The sequence below is a fragment of the Lontra canadensis genome, unplaced genomic scaffold (assembly GCF_010015895.1).
Source record: "Lontra canadensis isolate GAN:19392208 unplaced genomic scaffold, GSC_riverotter_1.0 scaffold12, whole genome shotgun sequence".
In the NCBI taxonomy this organism is placed as follows: domain Eukaryota; kingdom Metazoa; phylum Chordata; class Mammalia; order Carnivora; family Mustelidae; genus Lontra; species Lontra canadensis.
This window is the reverse complement of record NW_022631006.1, coordinates 20,070,972-20,091,347: the sequence shown is the minus strand read 5'-3', so window position 1 is coordinate 20,091,347 and position 20,376 is coordinate 20,070,972. Positions and strand designations below refer to the sequence as shown.

General features: G+C 53.5%; 1 protein-coding gene and 1 long non-coding RNA gene across 2 annotated transcripts in view; both read left to right on the top strand.

Annotated features, from left to right (window-relative positions):
- Window positions 1–8,563: 8,563 nt before the first annotated feature.
- Window positions 8,564–14,720, top strand: LOC116867276. The gene is made up of 4 exons (XR_004382577.1): window positions 8,564–8,940; window positions 11,463–11,510; window positions 12,625–12,632; window positions 14,368–14,720. It is a non-coding gene; the product is annotated as an uncharacterized LOC116867276 (long non-coding RNA).
- A 1,649-nt stretch (window positions 14,721–16,369) lies between these two features.
- The window catches only part of DISP2 (dispatched RND transporter family member 2), a 14,086-nt gene continuing 10,079 nt past the window's right edge, over window positions 16,370–20,376 (top strand). The window contains exon 1 of the mRNA XM_032856848.1: window positions 16,370–16,535. Within this exon, the coding sequence (XP_032712739.1) occupies window positions 16,423–16,535 (113 nt within the window). The 5' untranslated portion in view covers window positions 16,370–16,422. The remainder of the gene's footprint in view (window positions 16,536–20,376) is intronic.

Genomic DNA, 20,376 nt, shown 5'->3' with positions numbered 1-20,376 from the left:
CTCCCAACAGTAAAGAAAGGCCTGGGGGATGCAGCTGAGCCCACCAGCTGTCCTAGTCTGAGGGCCCACACCTCAATGAGCCCCCCCTTTACTGTCCTCATCAGCTCTGGTTTAACTCATATGGAGGGATCAAGAAGCTTACCTCCCCTAGGCCACCAAATACAACTACATACCTGAAATGACACCATTAGTCATTCCTTGACGTAGAACACTGGCTTCCCTGTGTTTTAAAGCACAACCACTTCTGAGAGGCTCAGGGGTTCGAGTCTCCCCTCGGTGTGTGGGGAACTGGCCCTTCCTGCAGGGCCCATACCACTGCAGCTTGGGGTCTGCCTACAGCCTTCCCCACCCAGGTTCCTCACTCCAGGCCCTTCCTAACCTTGGTCCCCACAGCTGACTTTTAAGCCTCTCCCACCCCGATAAAAGAAGCAGCCTTTCTCAAGAAAATCTCTCCCCAAATCTTCCCAGTACAGCTGAGGCTGGTCCCAGTGCCCAGGGGAGCAGCTGGCCTGGCAGTCCCACTCGTGGAGCCTCCAGGAGCTGGGGCTTGGGGTAATGGGGGGGTCTCTGGATCAGGGGTACCTGTGGTCTCCTTCAATAGCTACAGGGCCCCAACCTCTAAGCCCTAAAGGGAGGGTCAGAGATTCTCTGCATCCCCCACATCCCACCTGACCAAGCCTCAGTTTCCCTAATTCCAGCCCCACTGCCCTCTCTCTCCTCCCCAGACCAGCCTAGTCAGCCAGCATTTCAATCTCTGTTCCCCTTGAACCCTGTCTTCCTGCCCTCCTCCCATTCCCACCACGGTTAGCCTCTTTCCTGGCCAGGCCTTCACATAGTACCCCTGACCCCACAGCCAGTCTCCACAGCCCCAGAGTTCCCATCCTGCTTGGAAATGCCATCACACTCTCTCTTCCTTTCCTGCCGGATGTTCTCACTGAGTCAAACTCCCAGCAATGGTGACACACCCAGGCTCCTCTCCCCGAACGGATCTCTCTCTCTCTCTCTCTCTCTCTCTCTCTGCCTCTCTGTCCTTCTCCCACCCTCTCTGGGCACTGCCTCAAACATGCTGCTGAGTTTCAGCCTAGCCCCAGAAGGCCAGAGGCAGGGCCCTCTTGGGCCCCACAGTCACTGGCCCCACCCTTCCCAAGTGTCGCTGGTGGCAGCCCAGCTTCCCACCGCCTCCCCCGCACTGTGGTATTGGAACTGGGAGGCCTGCCCAGCACGAGCCTGGGATGGAGAGATCCACCTGCTGAGACCTAATGTTCTCTATCATCTCTGGAACCCAGGCTCCCAAACCAGGTCTGGGGCAGTGGGGTATAGCTAGAGGAGGCCACGAGGGGCGGGTGGATGGGGAGGCTAGGTCAGCTGCGCCTCTCACTCCTGTTCCCAGCCAGAGTTGTGGTGAGACAGCAGCAGGGGAACAGGAGGCCTGGGTAGCAATCCAGCCGTCCCATAAGGAGGGCGACCCAGCTCTTCTGGGATTGCCTGAAGGGAGAGACTCTCCTAACCCAGTGACAAAGGCCTCTGGGCCCCTCAGGCTGCAGGCCCATGTGCCCAGGACAAACCATTGACCAGATAGGACCCCGCAATCACTGGCCCCACCCTTCCCAAGTGTCACACAATATGTCAGACCTCAGAGCAGCCCCGACATTGTCCTGTATTCTCCAGAGTCCGAGGTGTGTTTATCTGATCCCTCACTGGACAGAAGCTCTCTGAGGGCAAAAATGGTGTGCCAAGTGCCCCCAGATCCCCAGGGCCTGGCACAGTGCCCTTCTAAACCCCAGACTCTGGTGTGCTTGGGTGGCTCAGTTGGTTAGCCGTCTGCCTTCTGCTCAGATCATGATCTCAGGGTTCTGAGAACGAGTGCCACATAGGGGTCTTCGCTCAGTGGAGAGTCTGCTTCTCCCTCTCTCTGCCCCCACCCCTGCTTGGGTGCTCTCTCTACCTCAAATAAATAAATAAAATCTTTAAAAAAAAAAATAGGGGCGCCTGGGTGGCTCAGTTGTTAAGTGTTGCCTTTGGCTAAAGTCATAATCCCAGGGTCCAGGGTTCGAGCTCTGCATCGGGCTCCTTGCTCAGCGGAAAGTCTGCTTCTCCCTCTCCCACTCCCCCTTATTGTGTTCCCTCTTTCACCATCTCTCGCTGTGTCAAATAAATAAACTCTTTAAAAATAATAATAAATAAATCAATAAAAATAAAATAAACCACACACCCTCCCTCAGCGCTTGCAGAGCAAATATATGCGTGAATAAGCCATTCTGTCCTGTGCAGGCCCGTGGGTATCCTATGGGTATGTCTTTAACCAGAATGCACGCAGCCCTGAGAGAGGCCATAGGCTGTAAAGGGCCTTACAAAGTGTAGAGGACCCTTGTCCGGGGGAGGAAGGGAGAGACATGTGTCTGTTACTCCCTGCCACCACTAGAGGACAGCAGAGTCACAAAGCCTGGGGCGGTGGGGGCGCTCCTCCCCTTCCCTCTTGCTCCCGGGCTCCTCTCTGAGTCTCTACAATCTGCAGAGGAGAAAACTCCCAGCTCTGCCAGACTAGAGAAGCCTCATTATTGATGAGGAGGCCCAGAGAGGCAGCACCACCTGCCCAGGGCACACAAGCCTTTTGGGTCATACATGAGACTAGAATCCAAGGCTCCTGCTGTCCTGCGAAGCACTCTCCTCCCCCTCCCCACCCCCAGGCTTCCCCCAAAATTGCTGTTTCTACTGCAACTTCTCTCTGAGCCCTTGTCCTCTCTGCCCTGAGGCGAGGCATGGTCCTAGCACCTCAGCCATGGGTCTGGGTCCCATCTTTTCCCTGACTGGTCTCCCACCCTCTCAGGTGGCCTGCCAGCTGCACCCACAGCCCCCACACTTGGAGTGGACCATATCAGGGTGCCATTTGTGGTCTGTGGTATACAGACCCAGAGCTCATCCTGAGGGCAAGATGGCAGCAAGTCCGGGAATCTTCACTGAGGAGGAAAGGGGAGAGAGGTCTGCAGGGGAGGAAGGGACTGTCGGGACCACACACGGAGACTGGGAGCACAGACCTGACAGAGGCCCCACTCATGGGCCTCGTTCACTGCTTCCAGAATGGCTGCCCCTACCCGTGCCTGAGTAATAACATTTAAGCACTCCGGCCCTTGCCCTCCCTCAAGCTCGTCGTAAGATGAGGCAGAGGGGGCTAGGGGAGTTCAGATTAACTTTACCCTCACTGGCTGTGTAGATCCCTTATCTCTCTGGTCCTCATCCGGAAAATGAGGTGTACCTACTCCTCCAAGTCATTGGCAGATGAAATGAAATAACAGTAATATCCATCTCCAGAACAACATGCAACCCAGAGTGGAGTTCAACCTAGTTTTCTTCTTGCCTCAGGTAACCATGAGAGCTACCTTCTGGATGCTACCACTGCAGCATCCTTTGAGGGGCCCCAAAGACTGCCTCCTGCAAGCCTGCTGGGATCTGCACACATCTAAGCCCTCTGAGGTATGAGGCCCACTTGTAACCTGGTGGGGAGACCCTGAGGCACTCCGTCAGCCTCTCTGAGCCTCCCTTCATGCTGACCCCAGCCACAAAGCCTGCACAGCCAAGTTCCTGCCCCACCCCGACTGCCCTCCTCCTCCGTGCCTGTCCCCTCTGAAGTCCCAGGCTCCGGCGGCCATCTCTGGCCAGCTAGTGCTGGTGCTTCTGGAGTACCTCCTGTGCTTCACCTGCCTCTGTTCCAGCAGGAGAACAGGAGGGCCCAGTTCCGGGTTCGCCTCCCAGCACCCAGGAACGATTCCTGACTAGGCGGAGCACTTAGAGGTCACCGGTATCACCTTCAGCTCTGGGTGTGTGGATGAGTGTTGAGGAGGAGGACAGGCCAGGCTGGATCATGTGAGCACCCAGAAAATAGGCAGGCAACCCGCCAAATGGAAAAGGTCCAGAGGGTGGCTTAAAGGTTTTCTTTCCTGTAAACCCAGTCCCCCTTAGGGTCATTTCTGGGCTCAAGAAATTGCTGTCCTGACTCCTCCTGACCTGAAGTCTGTGCAAGCCTCTCAGGGCAGGCCAGGCCTACGCCTGGGTGGGGAGGACTCAAAAGTACATGAGGTAGAGCTGGAGGGACAAGGCCTGGCCAGGCTCCAGTCACCGGGAGCAGTCTGGGCCTCACCTCTCCACACATGCCAGAACAGGGTGGGACTGAAGCCCTTCGAGGCATCAGGAAGGTGGAAGGAAGGCTGCTCTGGGGACCCACTCCTCTGGTCTGCTTTCCAGGGCACACCCAAGGCTGGGACATCACAAGCTTTGGAGCTCCTGCCTGTCAGTTAGAGATGAACTCTAGTATGGAAATGAACCCCTGGGGTCTCCCTTGTTTGGGACCTTCTTCTCCATGGGGAGTGCAAAGGTGACTCCCAGTGTTTTCCCAGGACCCACCCCTGCCCCCCACCCCTGGCCCGGAGCTGCCTGCAACCAGAAGCTGAGGGCTGCCTTGTCAAGCACTTGCCTGCAACATTAATGCGGCACCTACTGTGTGCTTTCCCTGGCAGAGATGAGGGAACCAAGAGGCAGGGCCCCAGACTCCACCTCCGAGGCACTTGCCAATGCCATTCTGCATTAACCTGAGGCCAGGGCCCGACAGAGCTCAAACCAACCCAACCAAGGAGTTTCCCAGCTGAGCTTCAAGGGGTTGAGCAGGACTCAGCAAGGAGGTGGTCGGGAGAGGTCGTTCCATAAATCGTCATGGGAAGTGGCAATAGCACACACGGAAGGGTGTGTTCGGATCCTGGAGGGAGGGTTCTGGGTCGGGCAGAGTGGTGGGGATCCAGCGAAGAGTTAGCAGGGGGCCCTCACGAGGCCTCATGGGGGTGGCCAAGGCATCGAGGACTCAGGCCCAGGGGTCCTCATGGATGTGGGGAGCAGCCCCCATTCGCCCGCAATGCAGCCAGGGGACTCTTTCCTTGGGGCAGACAGAGAGGCTGGAAGGCTGGCATGGGATAGGCAGCTCTGTACCCCATGAGCTGCTCACCACAGGGAGGTGAGGGGTGGGTGGAGTCATACCCTCCAGGCATAGGGGAAAATCCTGGCAGGGTTTTGAGGGGTAGAAAGGACAGAAGCCCAACAGAAGGCAGAGGGATTGTAGAGCTGTCCTGTCCCACTGAGAAGATGAAGGGGCCTTTGGAATGGCTGAGGGGGGCCCCACTCCCGAGAGGGAAGCGTATCCTCTCTGCAGGTGACATCACCGAGCCTGGAGGCTTCAAGACAGGAAAGAACAACCCATGTGAAAGAGAGAATGTGCCTGGGACACCGTGGTCACTACAGGGAAGAGGAAGCAGCCTCAGGGCAGGGAGAGAAGTAGGGTGGCCAGTTGTCCTGGCTTGCCTGGAACTGATCCCATTGGAGCACTGAAAGTCCTACGTCCAGAACACCCTCAGCCCTAGGCAAACCTGGATGTTTGGTCACCTTAGGGGGAAGGTGGGTGTTACAAGAGGCTGGGCCAGAGAAGGAATGTCTCGAGAGCCTCTTAGTAAAATATTCAGTGATGCCAAGAAGCCAAAAATGGTGACATATCTGGCAGGAAGATCCCAGTGTGAGACAGGGCAGGAATGATGAGGCCAGGAAGTCAGTAGGTTGTCGGTGCTAATACTGACAGTAATAACACTGTGCTGGGGCACCTGGGTGGCTCAGTCAGTTAAGCGTCCAACTCTTGATTTCAGCTCAGGTCAAGATCTCAGGGTCATGAGAATGAGCCCTGTGTTGGGCTCTGAGCTGGGCATGGAGCCTGCTTAAGATTCTCTCTCCCCCGTCCCTCTGCCTCTCCTCAGCCATGCATGCATGTTGGGGGTGGGGGATGGGGAGAACGTGCTTTCTCTCTCTCCAAAAAAAAAAAAAAATAAATAAGGGACACCATTCACTTACATACAACCCTGCCAATGGCCTTATACCTGTGATGTCATTTGGTCTCATCCATCTTTGAAATGTGTGAATTAACTAGGGCAGGTGTTGTTAGCTTCTTTTTGGAGATCAGTGTCAGTGACTCGCCCAGTAGGCTCTGTAGTGAGGTGGGGGGTCCCCACAGCACCTATGCTGCCTCACGGAGGCTGATGTCCAGCCCTGCCCACTCTCTCCAGCCCACGCCCAGGACCAGCCACCTTTGCCCTGTTGCCATGAGAAACCCATCCACCCAGTACTGTGTAAAGATGCCTGGCTCCCCAGCCTCCCTCCTTGACTCACAGCCCAGCCCAGGAGCAGGGCGGCGCCTTGCTAGTGGGCTCTGCTGGCAGGGATTGGGGGTCACAGAGACTGACCCCTGATCTTCTCCACTCATGACTTTCTAGCAGGGAAGACCACCTCTCTCAGCCAGACAGTAATTCCAAGCACGAGGTGAGCGCTCACCATCTCTAAGGCATTGTCCCCAGGGAAAGAGGGGACACACCCATGGTTGAGGCTCTGCTCACCCACATCTTAAGTTTGGGCAGGGGAGAATCCACACACATCATACTCTCTAGTAAATTCGCCCTGCAGTGTGCACCACTGCTATGGGCATCATCACCTGCTGCAGGAACCGCCCCCATCCCACCCCTCCCCGGCCACAGCCACCACATCTGTCCTAGCTTCTCTGTCCACCCCATCAACACAGGTCCACCCGCTCTGCCCAAAGCCTCCTTGTCTCCCACAACTTGCCTGTAGGTCTCAGAACCAAGTTCAAACCCTGACTCCGGAGATGGCGAGCCAGGAACCTGGAGCCCAGGGCACTGGGACCCCGTGGCACACCTCAGCCCTACAGCCCCACTGCCCCCTTTGGGGGTCCCTGAGGATGCAGACCTTCTCCCTTCAGCCTCCTGCCAAAGGCTGGGGGTGGGGGTGGGGAATCATGCCACCAGGGCCCCGAGGGGGGAAAGGAGGTTTCCCAGAAGAGGGGGGCTTACAGGGCTGTGGAGGTCAGGGACATGGGTGGATGCGGGTGGTGCCATTCCCCGCGGTGTGGGCTGGAGGGTGGGAAGCTGTAGGCACCACACCTCTGTCAACTTCCTGGGACTTGGGCTGCCCTCTGTGTCCTGATGCCCTGATGCCCTCATGACCCAAAGCCCTTTGCCCACAAAGTTACCAGAGCAGGCTGGAATTTTCCTGAAGAGCATTCCTGAAAGGAAAGGCAAAGTTAAGGAAAAGAGGCTGAGGCTCCAGGTCTGGGGGTCCTGACTGGGACTAACTACACATTGGCTGGGTGACCTCAGGCAAGTTTCTTAACTTCTCTGAGTCCTGGCTTCTTTTATCTATAAAGAAGGGAGAAATAATAACACCTTTCTCCGAGAACCTGTATGAGATCATTGATAGTGCAAAAGCATATGATACAGGAATAATTTCCTGTCCACCATGGAAATAAAGGAGAATCACTTTTTTCCTTCTCTCCATTTTTCAAACCATTTTCTTTTTTTAATTTTTTAAGATCTACGCATTGATGAGAGAGAGTGCGCATGCGTGGTGGGGGGCAGAGGGAGAGATACTCAGACTCCTTGTTGAGGGCAGAGCCTGCCGTGGGGCTTGATCTCAAGACTGTAAGATCATGACCTGAGCGAGATCAAGAGTAACCAACTGAGCCACCCAGGCGCCCCACGAATCATTTTCTGATGTGGCTATGTTACTTCTGTTTTTACAGCTCTTAACAGAGACCAAATTGACATACCATAAACTGCACAAATTGTGCAATTTGTTATGTGCCATGTGTATACTCCGTGAAACCATCACCACAATCAAGATAATCAAGATAATCCATCAAACCCCAGAGTGTCCTCATGTCCCTTCTAATGGCTTCTTTTTTTAAAAGATTTATTTATTTGAGAGAGAGTGCGCGTGTGCAAGCGCTTGCCTAGTGGGGAGGGGCAGAGGGAGAGAAAGTCCCAACCAGACTCCGTGCTACCGGCAGATCCCCATGGGGGGCTCCATCTTATGACCTTGAGATCACAACCTGAGCTGAAACCAAGCCGCTTAACTGAGTGAGCCACCCAGGCCCCTCTAAGAGCTTCTTCTACCTCCTCCCAATTCCTACCCCCACTGTCCCCAGGCAACCACTGATCTGCTGGCGTTAGCTCACATTATAGAATTTTATAAAATTTTAGACTTTTCTTGACATAACTATACATTTCTTGCTTCCTTCACTCCGCACAGTGATTTTGAGATGCAGGCATGTTTTGGCGCATATCCGCAGCTCATCCCTTCTTATTGTCGAGTGTTGGTCCATTCCTAAACATGCCCCACAAATTTATCCACTTGGCCTATCGATAGACATTTGAGAAATTTCCAGTTTCCAATTTCAGCTATTGCAAACAAAGCTACTATGAACATTCAAGTAGAATCCTTCCTGAGGACTGGTTTTCATTTCTCTTCGGTATGTTACTTTTTTTTTTTTTTCTTTTTAAATCGGGTATGTTACTTTTTTAAAAACTAATTAAATGCAGCTCAGGTGCAGCCAGTCCATCCAGGCTCTTTACCAGGAGGCCTGGCCACAGTGGCCGTTTTAACTTCTCTGCTTTGTCTTGCATGCTTCTGATTTCTCAGGGTTCTTGCTCTCCTGGATTGAAAGGGGCCAAGCCCTTTTGTCTAACTGAAGGTTCAGAGGGTTAGCGGGCTTCAGTTTCACCCAGCACTGGGAGCCCAAGAGTTGCTGAGGTTTGAGACCCTGATTGGTTCTATGGGTTCTATGGCGTCTCCTTACCAGACTGATGCGGTAAAGGGTTGTTCCCCAACCCCTTCACCTGTTCCCCCTCCCCACCTGCTCCCCACCCACACCCTCACCCATCAAGCTTCTGGCTGCTCTTTGCCCAGATAAAAATTAGCCCATCCTCCCTCATTCCTTCACACCCTCTGCCCATGACCCTCCTGGTGTACCTGATTCATCGAGCCCCTCCCCACCCTATACAAATACACCTGAGGACAGACAGAGCCTCAGACTTCCTGCAGCTCCTGGCTCTGTGCTCTCAGGTAAGGTTCTGCTGGCTGTGGATGGTGGACAGGAGGGGCTCTCTTTGCAAGTGTGTTGTAGGTCTGTCTGGTCGTGCTTTCTCTGAGTACGTGTGCATGTGTATTGAATTGGTATCTGTGCCTCTGTTCCTGCTTGTGTGGGCCTCGTACATCTGTGAGTGACGGTCTGTGTTGCTCAGGAGCACAGTGTGGGTCTATGGGCCATGTGTCTGTGTATCTGCATAGGCGGCCACCCCAGAACTAGCCCGGGTACCTCTGCTGCCGTGCCAGGCAGAGTGGTCTCTCTCAGGGCTGCAGGGAAGTCAAGTGTGCGGGGATCCTTTTCGGAGGAACCTGCCTGCCAACTCCTATCCTTCAAGCTCCTTGGCCTGAACTGGGGAGAGAAAAGTCCAAGTCTCGTCTTTTTTCTAATTGAGGTTTGATTGACAAAAATATTCGTTTCAGGTGCATAGCAGTTTATACTTTAAAAAAAAAAAGATTTTATTTATCTGACAGAGAGAGAACAATCAGGGGAGAGAGAGAGAAGCAGGTTCCCCACTGAGCAGGGAGCCTGATGTAGGTTGATTAGGTCAGTTGCATGACCTTGAGATCATGACCTGAGACAAAGGCAGACGCTTAACCTACTGAACCACCCAGGCACCCCAGTTTTTACCTTTTGACACCCATTTTGCACCTCCACCCACTGACCACCAAACACCAGTCAGTTTTCTGTGTCTATTAGCTAGGGTGCTTTTGAGGAGATTTGGGTTTTTTTTTTTTAGATTCCACATATAAGTGAGAGCATATGGTATTTGTCTCTGTCTGACTTATTTCACTTAGCATAATGCTTTCAAGGTCCACCCAAGTTGTTGCAAGTGGCAAAATTTCCTTCTTTTTGATGGCTGAGTAATAGAACACTCTATATATGTACCATGTTTTCTTTGTTCATCCATTGAAGGACCCTTAGTTGCCTCCATGTCTGGCTACTCTAAGTAATGCTGCAATGAACCTCGGGGTGCACACATCTTTTCTAATCCGTGTCTTCATTTTCTTTGAATAAATACCCAGAACTGGAATGTCTAGACCCCATGGTAGTTCTATTTTTAATTTTTAGAGGAACCTCCATGCTGTTTTCCATAGTGGCTGCACCAAGTCCCATTTGTACCAAAAGCACATGAAGGTTTCCTTCTCTCCACATCCTCACCAACACTTGTTATTTCTTATCTTTTTGATACTAGCCATTCTGACAGGTGTGAAGTGATAGCTCATTGTAGTTTTGATTTGCATTTGATTTGATATTGAGCATCTTTTCATGTAGCCATTGGCCATCTGCACATCTTCTTTAGAAAAATGTCTATTCAGATCTGCCTCCCATTTTTTAACAGGCTTGGGTTTTTTCTCCTTCTTCCAACCTAATTTAGTCCTAAGCTTCTCTTGATCACCCCCTTACCTCACCCCAGCTTCAAGGATCTCTTCCAGACTTATTACTCACTAGGGGAAGGTTCAAGGGTCAGGAAGGACCATGTGTATAGCTCAGAGGCTAAACGCAACTGAACATTTGTGGTACAAGTAGAAGCCAACAAAAATGGGTGACTCGAGAGGTGCAAGGGGTTGGGGCTCTTATGTTAGGGATGTGCATGCGTGCAGATGTGTGTGTGTGTGTGTGTGTGTGTGTGTCTGCATCTGTGTCTGTGTGTGTGCTTGCGTGTTTAGCAACCATATGGGTACCAGAGTGCCCTGATGTCAGGTGTTTGGTCCTTTCATCATATACTAGAGTCTGACTTGGGGTCAGAAAAAAATGAATGTATTGTGTGTGCATAGGGTCCATTCTGGGGTTGTGCATTGTGACCGATGTTCCAGCTCCAAGCGAGACAAGCCAGCCTTGGTACCAAAGCACATCAGTAGTTCCCTCCAAAGACAGTACACTCATTGGAGAACGACAAACTGGCTCAGACCCAAAGCCTCCCACCAGCTTTCAACGTCCTGGTGGGAGGAGGTAGGAACAAGCAGCTAGGGCGCTGGAAGGCTTTCCATTCCTTTGTCCTGAGTCCCGCAGAGGCCCTGACAACCCCAGCCTGCTCTTCCCTGCTCTGTCTTCAAGCCTCCCTCTCCCACCTTTATGCCAGTTGTCTACATGGGGGCAAGAATCTAGGGACTGGGTACCATGGCCCAGCACATGGTAGGCACACGTGAATGAAGAACATGACTGACATTGATCAAGTGGAATTGAGTTAATACATGACTGGGAGTCTGGGGGTGGTTCTGGGGTCAAGTGTGAGGGTGTGCTGTTCAGGGGACAGTATATGATACTTTTATGTCCCTGTCTACCCTCCATGTGGGTGAACCCACTGGGTGCATTCACCACCCATGCCTGGCGTCTACTCCGTGCCCAGCTCCATACTGGGTACCAAGCTAAGCCAGAGGGAGCATTTTTATCCCTTAAAGGAGCTGTGTGTATACATCCCCGCGGGGGTGGGATGGGGGAAGAAGGAAAGACTGAGATTTAGTTTACAGCCAGCTAAACTTGACCTGTTGAACCACAGGTGTTCCTTTTGTCACTCCCTGTACTTGGCCGATAAAGATGGATCCAGGTAAGTGCTGTGGCTGGGAGGCTGTGGGGTGAAGAAGGAAGGAGACAGGTAAGAGCAGAGGCCATCAGTCAGCCATATCTACGGCATGCCGAGAACATATGTGTGTGTGAAGGTGGTGGAGGGTTCTAAGAGGCAAAAAATCTCTTATATCTTGTAGAACCCTTCAGAGTTTAGGAGACATGCTCATACAGCCTTCATCTCACTAGCCCTCAGGAGTAAAGCAGACAGGTGCTTCTCCCATCGTACACATGGGAAATTAGGGGCCATGCTCAGGATGAGATTGTGGGGATATGGAAGGTCTGGAGCCCAGAACTCAGCTCTTGGCAGCTGTGCCCTTGGCTCCCCTCAAAAGGAACAAAGGACTATCCTGGTCCTCAAGAAATTGCAGTCTCTCCGAGCAGATGATTTCCACCAATGGAGCACTTCAGAAGGCTCAGGACCACTCAGATTGGTTGTTGCAGATTGAGCCCCACCACACCCACCGTGGGCAAGCAGAGTGGCAGGATGGCCCAGTATAACCATACTTTCTGCAGGAAGGCACACAGACCAGAGCGAAAAAGCTATTCAAGGGGCAGGAGCCACAAGCAAAGGCTAAGAGCTGGGGCCAGAAGATCAGAAGCAGGAACACATGAACACCTGAGGGTCTGAGCAGAGACTGGATCAGAAAAAGTCAGATTTGGGGGAGGAGGTGGACTGGGGAGGCAGAGTGGGGACCGTCTGGAGGTGGAAGCAGAAGAGTCAGGATTTGCCACAGTGGAGTACCTCCCTTCGTGTCATGGAATTTGGCCAAGGTCGAGAGGGCAGACAGCCGGCAGGCTGGGGATGAGAACCCATGTCCCCTGACTTCACCCCACCCTGGAGGACTCCGTCAGCTCTCCAGCAAACAGGGATACACAACTGAACTTTGTACTGACTTCCAATTATCTGTATCTGTTGTTGAGAGAAGGAATGATGGTCAGGCAAGTGACCAGTTCTGAGGAGCCTTTGCAGGGCTTGGCGATGAGGGTGGGGCAGAGTTTGGTGGCCACAAAATCTGGCCCCGGGGACAGCACAATATCTCACTGCAGAACCAAATGACCAAAGCTACTTCTTTTTCTCCTTTCCTCTCGCACAGGTCCAAAGGTAAGAAAGCTCTCCAGCCGTCTCCCTTGCTCCTCCCCACTGCCATGTCCTCCAGACCTCCAGCCCCCTCCTTTGACCTTCAGGGAGTAGCCATGACCTTCCTGAAATGGAAGAGTGGGGAGCAGGCTTGGCCATCAGCCCCATGGGCAGGCAGGCAGGGGCACCACAGTGCTCCTCCACCCCCGGCCTTCTCCTCAGCAACTCTCCTGTTTTCCCATCTGTCTCTCCCGATTCCTCACATCCCCTCCCTGTCTCAGCTTCTCTCCTGCTGCTTCCCCGCCTGTTTCATGCTTCTCTGCTTTCCTGGCTACCCTCACAGCCTCCCTGGATGGCTGGCTTGCTCCCAAACCCCAACCACACTGCAGGGCTCCTGTGACCTGCCTCTGCTGGAGAAAGGAGGCTGCCTACCCACCTCCCCCCATGGGTTCCCACCAGCAGATGGGTCTCCTAGGCCTGGAACTGGCCCCACCCCAAGGAGATTCATAGAAGGAAAGGTGGGCGGGGTGGGAAGTGGTTGTTTGCAGGCATCACTGAGGCTAGATGAGGAAGGGGCTGCTCTGACATGGTCAAGGGAAGCACCCCCCCCCACCCCCACCCCCCCAGCCCTGGAGCCTACCTCTACTTTTCCCACGCCAAGCCCTCACTGGGGCTTAGGGGGCAGAAGCCAACAGGGCTAGGGCCATAGCCCCACCCCTGTTCCCTCAGGGCTCCAGGCCCCCAGTGCCCCAGCACCAGGAGCAAAGTACCTGGTGTCTCCCGTTCTCTTCCCTGGGCCTGTGGCAAGAGGCAAAGAAACTCCTCTGGCGTTGGGGCCTAGGGAATTGTTCCAGCAAAGACAGAAGGTTAAGCCACACTCTTTCCGGCCTCTGCTGGCTGAGGCAATACAGCCTTGATTTTACTATTTTTATTCTTCCTGGTTTCTTGAGTCTAGCACCTGCTCAGGGACAGGCAGGGGCTCACACACGCTCCCACTGTCACATATACACACGCACACACATGGCGCCTACATGCGTGTATCTGGGGGCACAGCAGGTATGTGTGCCTCTATCTGTGTACCTGTGCATGGGGTGGGGCCCACCTGTGCACAGGTACACAGACATAACTCTTTGCATTTAAATAGAGCACACCCCCTTGCACCTACACACACACACACACACACACAAACACTGTATAGAGAACGTGCATATCCTCACCTGCCACCTCCTGCTTTTGTTCTCCTCCCACCCTCCAGCTACCCCCCCCACCACCCCCCAGGGCTCCTGCATCACTGTTAACCCTGCCTCTTGTCTACTCCTTGCTCCTGGCCCTCAGGGAGCTCCCTTAGAGCCACCCCCAGCCCACCCTCACTTGTGAGTAGTCAGCCTGCAGTTTCTAGCTGGGCAAAATCTCCAATGACTCTGTAAGGGTTCCTGGGTGAGAAAAGGGAGAAGATGAGATCATTCTGCTCCTTAGCTATAGAAATAAACTGAGGTCCAGGGAGTAGGAGTCATTTCTTGGCTCAAGGAATGGAAACCAGTGATTCTAGGTTCTTCCCCTTTCGTTTGCTTAGTGCTCTGGCTTCATCACTTTCTGGCCCTCTCTCCCAGCCCTCCACCACCATCCCCTGCTAGTGTCCAGGAATCCAGAATCCTCCAAGACAGAAGGTGGAGGGGAGGGGAGAGGAAGAGGGAAGTTGATCTCAGGCAAGACTGGCACTGACCCCTGACTCTAACATTGTTCATTTGGCTTTCCACAGGGGCACTGCCATGGTGGTGGCAATGGCCCAGGGCACTGTCCTGGGGGAAACCACCCCCCAGGGCCCTGTGGGCACCCCCCTGGCCATGGCCCAGGACATAGTCCTGGGGGGAACCACCCCCCAGGGCCCTGTGGGCACCCCCCTGGCCATGGCCCAGGACACGGTCCTGGGGGGAACCACCCCCCAGGGCCCTGTGGACCCCCACCTGGTCCACCTCACTAAGGAAGCAGAAGAAAGAGGACACAACAATGGGGAGCCCGAGTTGGGTTGCCCTGCTGACCTGGCATGGAGCCTGAAGCAGAATCTTCTCTTCCTAATAAACAGCCTCCCAGAGGCCATATTTTATTCTTAAAGAGCCTATCTTTCTTCTTATCCAACTGTGCACCCAGGGGCCCTGGTGGTCTCCAGATTCCCTAATTATAAAAATGAGTACCCAGCCAGGCATTCTCAGAAGCTTGACTCAGTGGTGCCCATGGCACATGGTTGTGTATGGTCACCATTCCTTTCCTTTTCACTTCTGCCCTCTCCCATCAAACAGCCTCACCACTTTGAGGTGTGTCCTCACCACTTTAACCCCATCATATACACCCAGACTTGGTGGGCCTCCTGAGGTTCCATCTAGACGCCTCGCTCTACAGATCAAAAGACTTCAGTGAATCCCGACTGTCCAGCTATATTTCTCACCATTCCCTAAAAAGACACTGACGTTTCCAGCCTCCTTAGCTTTGCCTATTTCGCCCCCACCCCCGCTCCTTCCCCACCTCCAGGTCAAAAATACCTTCCCTCCCAGCCAGCTTCCTTCCCATCTTGAGGCTCCACCATGAATATGGAGCCTTCCCTAAAGCCCATGAGGAAGAGAGAGGTCCTATTTGTGCTGCACGCTTCTCTGTAGTTTATATCAACCATCACAGGGGCCTGACCACACCCTACCCAGTCGGCACTAGTTTATGGGCTAGCCTTTTATATCTCCAGCCAAACTGTAAGCTATTCAGGACAGGACCACCACTCCTACACTTGCCTCTAGATTCTCCCACCTAGTGACCTATGCCTTGCATAGAGTGACACTTAGCACAGTTTAGGGATACCTATATTCTAAATGCTTGTAGGTTCTGACTCACTCCCCAGCCCCACTCCTCAGCCATGGCGCCTCCCTGAACATTCAGCCGGTGTGCTTGCTGTGAAATCCTTTCCATCCAAATCTCACATCTGGAACCCTCTCCGCCCCCCACCTCCCAGGCCTCTCACATCACCCATATCTATTCTACAACTCTACCCAGGCCTGTCCCAGGCCCATTACTCCCTCCCCTCCCTCATAGCTGTTCCCTGATGGTGGAGCAGCAAGTGTCTTAAAGTGAGTGGCTGTTGGGTACCTCCTAGGCTGAAGTGGGGTGATTATAAGAAAAAGAGCTGTGAATTCTCTTTTCTCCCTCTTCCCACACCCCATACTCCGCACTTGAATAACAGAAGTCAGGCTCCAGGTCCCAGGGTTGCAAACCCAAGTCCAGGTCCAGACACACGTGAAGACAAACCCAACCTGAACAGTGCCATTGTCCCACTGGGGAGGAGGGTGTTGCTAGGCAAAGGCAAGAGAAATGTGGGACTTAAGTCGCCCAACCTCTCAACCTTTCAGTTTCCTGCACTGTGAAGTGCAGGTGTGGAAGTTTCTTCCTCTTTCTGGCTGAAGAGTGCGTTTCAAATAGTGAGGCTCTCCGCACGGTGCCTGGAGTCGCGCTTCCTGGTCCCTTAGGGGAGAATCGATGTCCCTCTGGGAAAGGCCAATGTGCGGACTACAGCCAGCCGGCCGGACTCCTAAAAGCTCTCAGACCTGGCCTGGGTAGGTCCCGGGGTCTTGAAGACAGCAAGCCTCCGACGCCGGGCAGCCGGGCCGCCACACGCCTCTGTCCCCGCCCCTCCGGTGCCGCGCCCATTGGCTGGGCGCCTTGTCGGCCCCGCCCAGCGATCTGTCCGATGGGCGCAGACGCATGCGCGGGAGCCAGCCGCCGCCGCCACCACCGCTTCAGCACCAGCGCCCGGACAGCGGTGCCGCCCACGGGCATGGACGCTGGTAGCTGCGGCAGCAGCCGCGGTCCGGCTCCCGGCCCGGGTCCGGAAGGGGAGCAGCGGCCCAAGGGGGAGCCCTTGGCCCCAGACGGCAGCTTCCCGGACAGGTAGGGCGGACCGCTCCGCAAACCCAGCTCGCAGACCTTCCCAACACCCCCGCCCCAGGTAACGCCGTAGCCGCCATATGTCTCCCTCATTCATTCCCCAGCCCCTCCCAGAGCCCCTTCCAGCGCCTCAGAGCAGCCGGCCCCCTGGCCACGCCCTCATTCAGCCAGGTCAATTTTCTCTCTCCCAGATACCCCCTACTGTGAATTCCCATCGCTCTCACTGTCCCAATACCTGCCCCACCCACTGTTCCTACCTTATCTCTAGTGCCGAGGTCTCCTCCGACCCTCCAGCCTCATGAACCCCTCCCTCTAGGCCCTGCCCCCGCATCTTCTCAGTAAGCCCCAAGCCCGGGGAAACCTTAGTCTGGGTTCCAGCATGGCAGTGTGCTCGAAGGTGCGTGTGTGGCATAGACGGGAGGATCCCCCAGGTGTGTGTCCTGGGGAGAGCAGACCCTCGCCGCCACGCCAGGAACTGTCTTTGTCCATCACCGTCAGTCTCCAGTCTGCCTATATGGCCGGCTGCACACGTGTGGGCTTGAGTCCCCGCGTGTGGCGGCTACCAGCACTCACTCGCTGGAGGCGCAAGGGTGGGCAGGCTCTGAGGCTCAGGCTGCGGTTAGTACCATCCCTGAGGGAGTCCCAGGCTGGCAGGACAGGAGGAGCATCTTCTCACTGAGGGCCCAGATATCAGTGCCTCTCCTCCACCTTCCCCCACCATATGTGTGAGGGAACAGCCCATCCAGGTGACAATATGGCGCAATTTCTGTGCCCTGCCCGGTCTGCCACCCTCAGAATCCCTCCCCTGACATGACACTGCCTCCCTCCCCCGCTCTCTCTCTCCTTCCTGGACTGAAATAAGAGGCATTCTTTGGGGCCAAAAAGCAGAGATGGACATATACTGCCCTAGTTAAAATGTATGTTCTGGACCTCAGAGCAAAGAGGAGGCCCCACAAGTAGAGAAAAATGTTTTCTTCCCTTTATTGCCAACACTCAGCCTGGATAGATTTAACCACCTGTCACTCTGAAAGGCACAGAGCTTTCTTCAAGGGAGTGAGACACAGGATGGATGTGTTCCCTGGACCAGGGGGCTGCCTGGGACTATTGCCTGACCAAAAAGCCAAGGATGGACAGGGCAGGGACAGGACAGGGCAGGACAGGGGCCCGGGGCCAGAAGTCTCCCTAGAAGGGGCCAGAGAGTCATTTGCTGCCTTGGATATTTCATTAAGGATAAGCCTTGTCTGGTCTGATAACTTCCTCTGCATGTGGGGGTCATTCCTGGGCACAAGAACCACTGGCTCTTCTTCAGCAACTCCTTGAGACCTCTGACCTCTCTCTGAATTTCCCCAGAGACCCTGGACACTAATCAGGCAGAGGGACACAGTTCAATTCAAGAAACAAAAATATGTTCATTGCGAGCTAAGAAGTACTCTGGAGTTAGATACAGAGTGAATAAAACAGTGTGTGTGTTTAAGCACACCCATGGTCCTTTACTAATTCATTGACTACAGAGCAATTTGAAATAGTTCATTCTCTGTGTTTTTGAAATTACCTTTTTATTTTCCCAGTGGCATGACTGCTCCCTTATCCATCTTGGCCACTCTGCGGGATCACATGGAAGTCCATATGGCTCTGTGTCTGTGGGCCTAGGGGTGTCCTTAATGTGCATGTATTTACCTCTTATGAGTCTCCCAAGTGGGTGGCTCTGTGTAGGGGGCAGCCCTATCAGCCAGGCACTGCCTCCTTTCGCTTTGGCCTCTTGAGGAAGCCTGCGTCAACACTTTCCATCCCCCTGCCTGCCTGCCCCAGTCACTTGGGATACAGGCCTGCCTAGGAGGCTCTTGTCAGAGCCATGGAACTGAGGGGGTAATAATGAAAGCCTCCTGGGGTGTTTAACTTGTGTTATTACTAGATCTCCTGAAAACTGAGGGCAGCAGAAGCTGGCAGAAGAAAGCTTTTATTCTCAGAAGAGTTTGGCTCTTCTCCTTGGGAGGGTTGAGACAAAGGCCCAGTTCATACAGGAATGTGAAGGGTTTTAAATTCTGCCACATTGGCAATGATAAGCACTGTCAGGAAGGATGGGATTTGGGAGAAGCTGACCTTAGGTCCCTGGAGAGGGGTGGGAGGGGTTGAGAAGAAGGGGCTGGGGTCAGGGAGACCCCAGTAGAAGCAAACCAATGGTAGAGGCTGGAATCCCCCTTGAACAGAAGGCAGCTAAAGAAGGGTGCAGTTTTATGAACTTTGGTAGAGTGGCTAGGAGGGAGTGCTCCCTCTCTCCTCCAATACCGCCATAGTGCTAGATAACCTTAATAAAAAAAAAAAAAAATTCCCACATTCCAAATGGGGCAGGGGAAGCCTGGCTCTATGTACTCAGTGAGCGCTCTAAGACCATGGGCAGCTCAAATAGACACCCTGGTTGCCCCACCCTCCTGACCCTTGGAATGCAGGTTTGCTCTAAGGAGGGAGACCAAGGGGGCCTGGGTAGCTCATTCAGTGGAGCATGTGACTCTTGATCTCAAGGTTTTGAGTTTGAGCCCCACATTGGGTGTAAAGATTACTTTTTTTTTTTAAGATTTTATTTATTTGTTTGACAGAGAGATAGAAAGAGAGCACCAGTAGGCAGAAGGGCAGGCAGAGGGAGAGGGAGAAGCAGGATTTCCATTGAGCAGGGAGCCTGATGTGGGGCTCGATCCTAGGACCCTGGGATCATAACCCGAGCTGAAGGCAGTCACTTAACCAACTGAGCCACCCAGGTGCCCCAGTAAAGATTACTTTAAAAAAAAATAAAACCTTACGGTACTTGGGTGCCTCAGTTAGTTAAGAGTGTGACTCTTGATCTCAGCCCAAGCCTTTTTTTTTTTTTAAGATTTTATTTATTTCGCAGAGAGACACCCAGTGAGAGAGGGAACACAAGCAGGAGAGGGAGAAGCAGGCTTCCAGACACGCAGGGAGCCCATGTGGGGCTCAATCCCAGGACCCTGGGATCATGACCTGAGCAGAAGGCAGACACTTAACAACTGAGCCACCCAGGTGTCCCTTAGCTCAGGTCTTGATCTCAGGGTTGAGTTCAAGGCCCATGTTGGACTCCACAGTGGGCATGGAGCCTACTTTAAAAAAAAAAAAAAGAAAAGATAAAAAAATTAAATCTTGGAGCACCTGTGTGACTCAGTTGGTTAAGCATCCAACTCTTGATTTTGGATCAGGTCATGATCTCAGGGTTATGAGATCAAGCCCTGCATGGGGCTCAGCCCTGGGTGTGGAACCTGCTTAAGATTCCCTCTCTCCCTCTTTCTCTGCCCTTCTCTCCCCACCCATGTGCTCTTTCTCTCTCTCAAAAAAATAATAAATAAAGGGGAGACCATGACTAATGGGTCATTTTCATGCCTTCGGGATAACCCGGACCAAGAGCGGTGCCCAGCATGTAATAGGTGCTCAAAAGAAACCTGCGGGGGGCGTCTAGGTAACTCAGTTGGTTAGGCATCTACCTTTGGCTCAGGTCATGATCCCAGGGTTCTGGGATCGAGTCCTGCATCAGGCTCCCTGCTCGAGGGGAGTCTGCTTCTCCCTCTGCCTGCCTCTCTCTCTCTCTCTCTGTCAAATAAATAAATTAAATATATATTTTTTAAAAAAGACCTGCAGGGGCGCCTGGGTGGCTAAGTGGGTTAAGCCTCTGCCTTCGCTCAGGTCATGATCCCAGGGTCCTGGGATCAAGCTCCATATCGGGCTCTCTGCTCAGCATGGAGCCTGCTTCCTCCTCTCTTTCTCTCTGCCTGCCTCTCTGCCCACTTGTGATCTCTGTCTGTCAAAAAAAAAAAAAAAAAAAAAAAAAAAAAAAAAAAAAAAA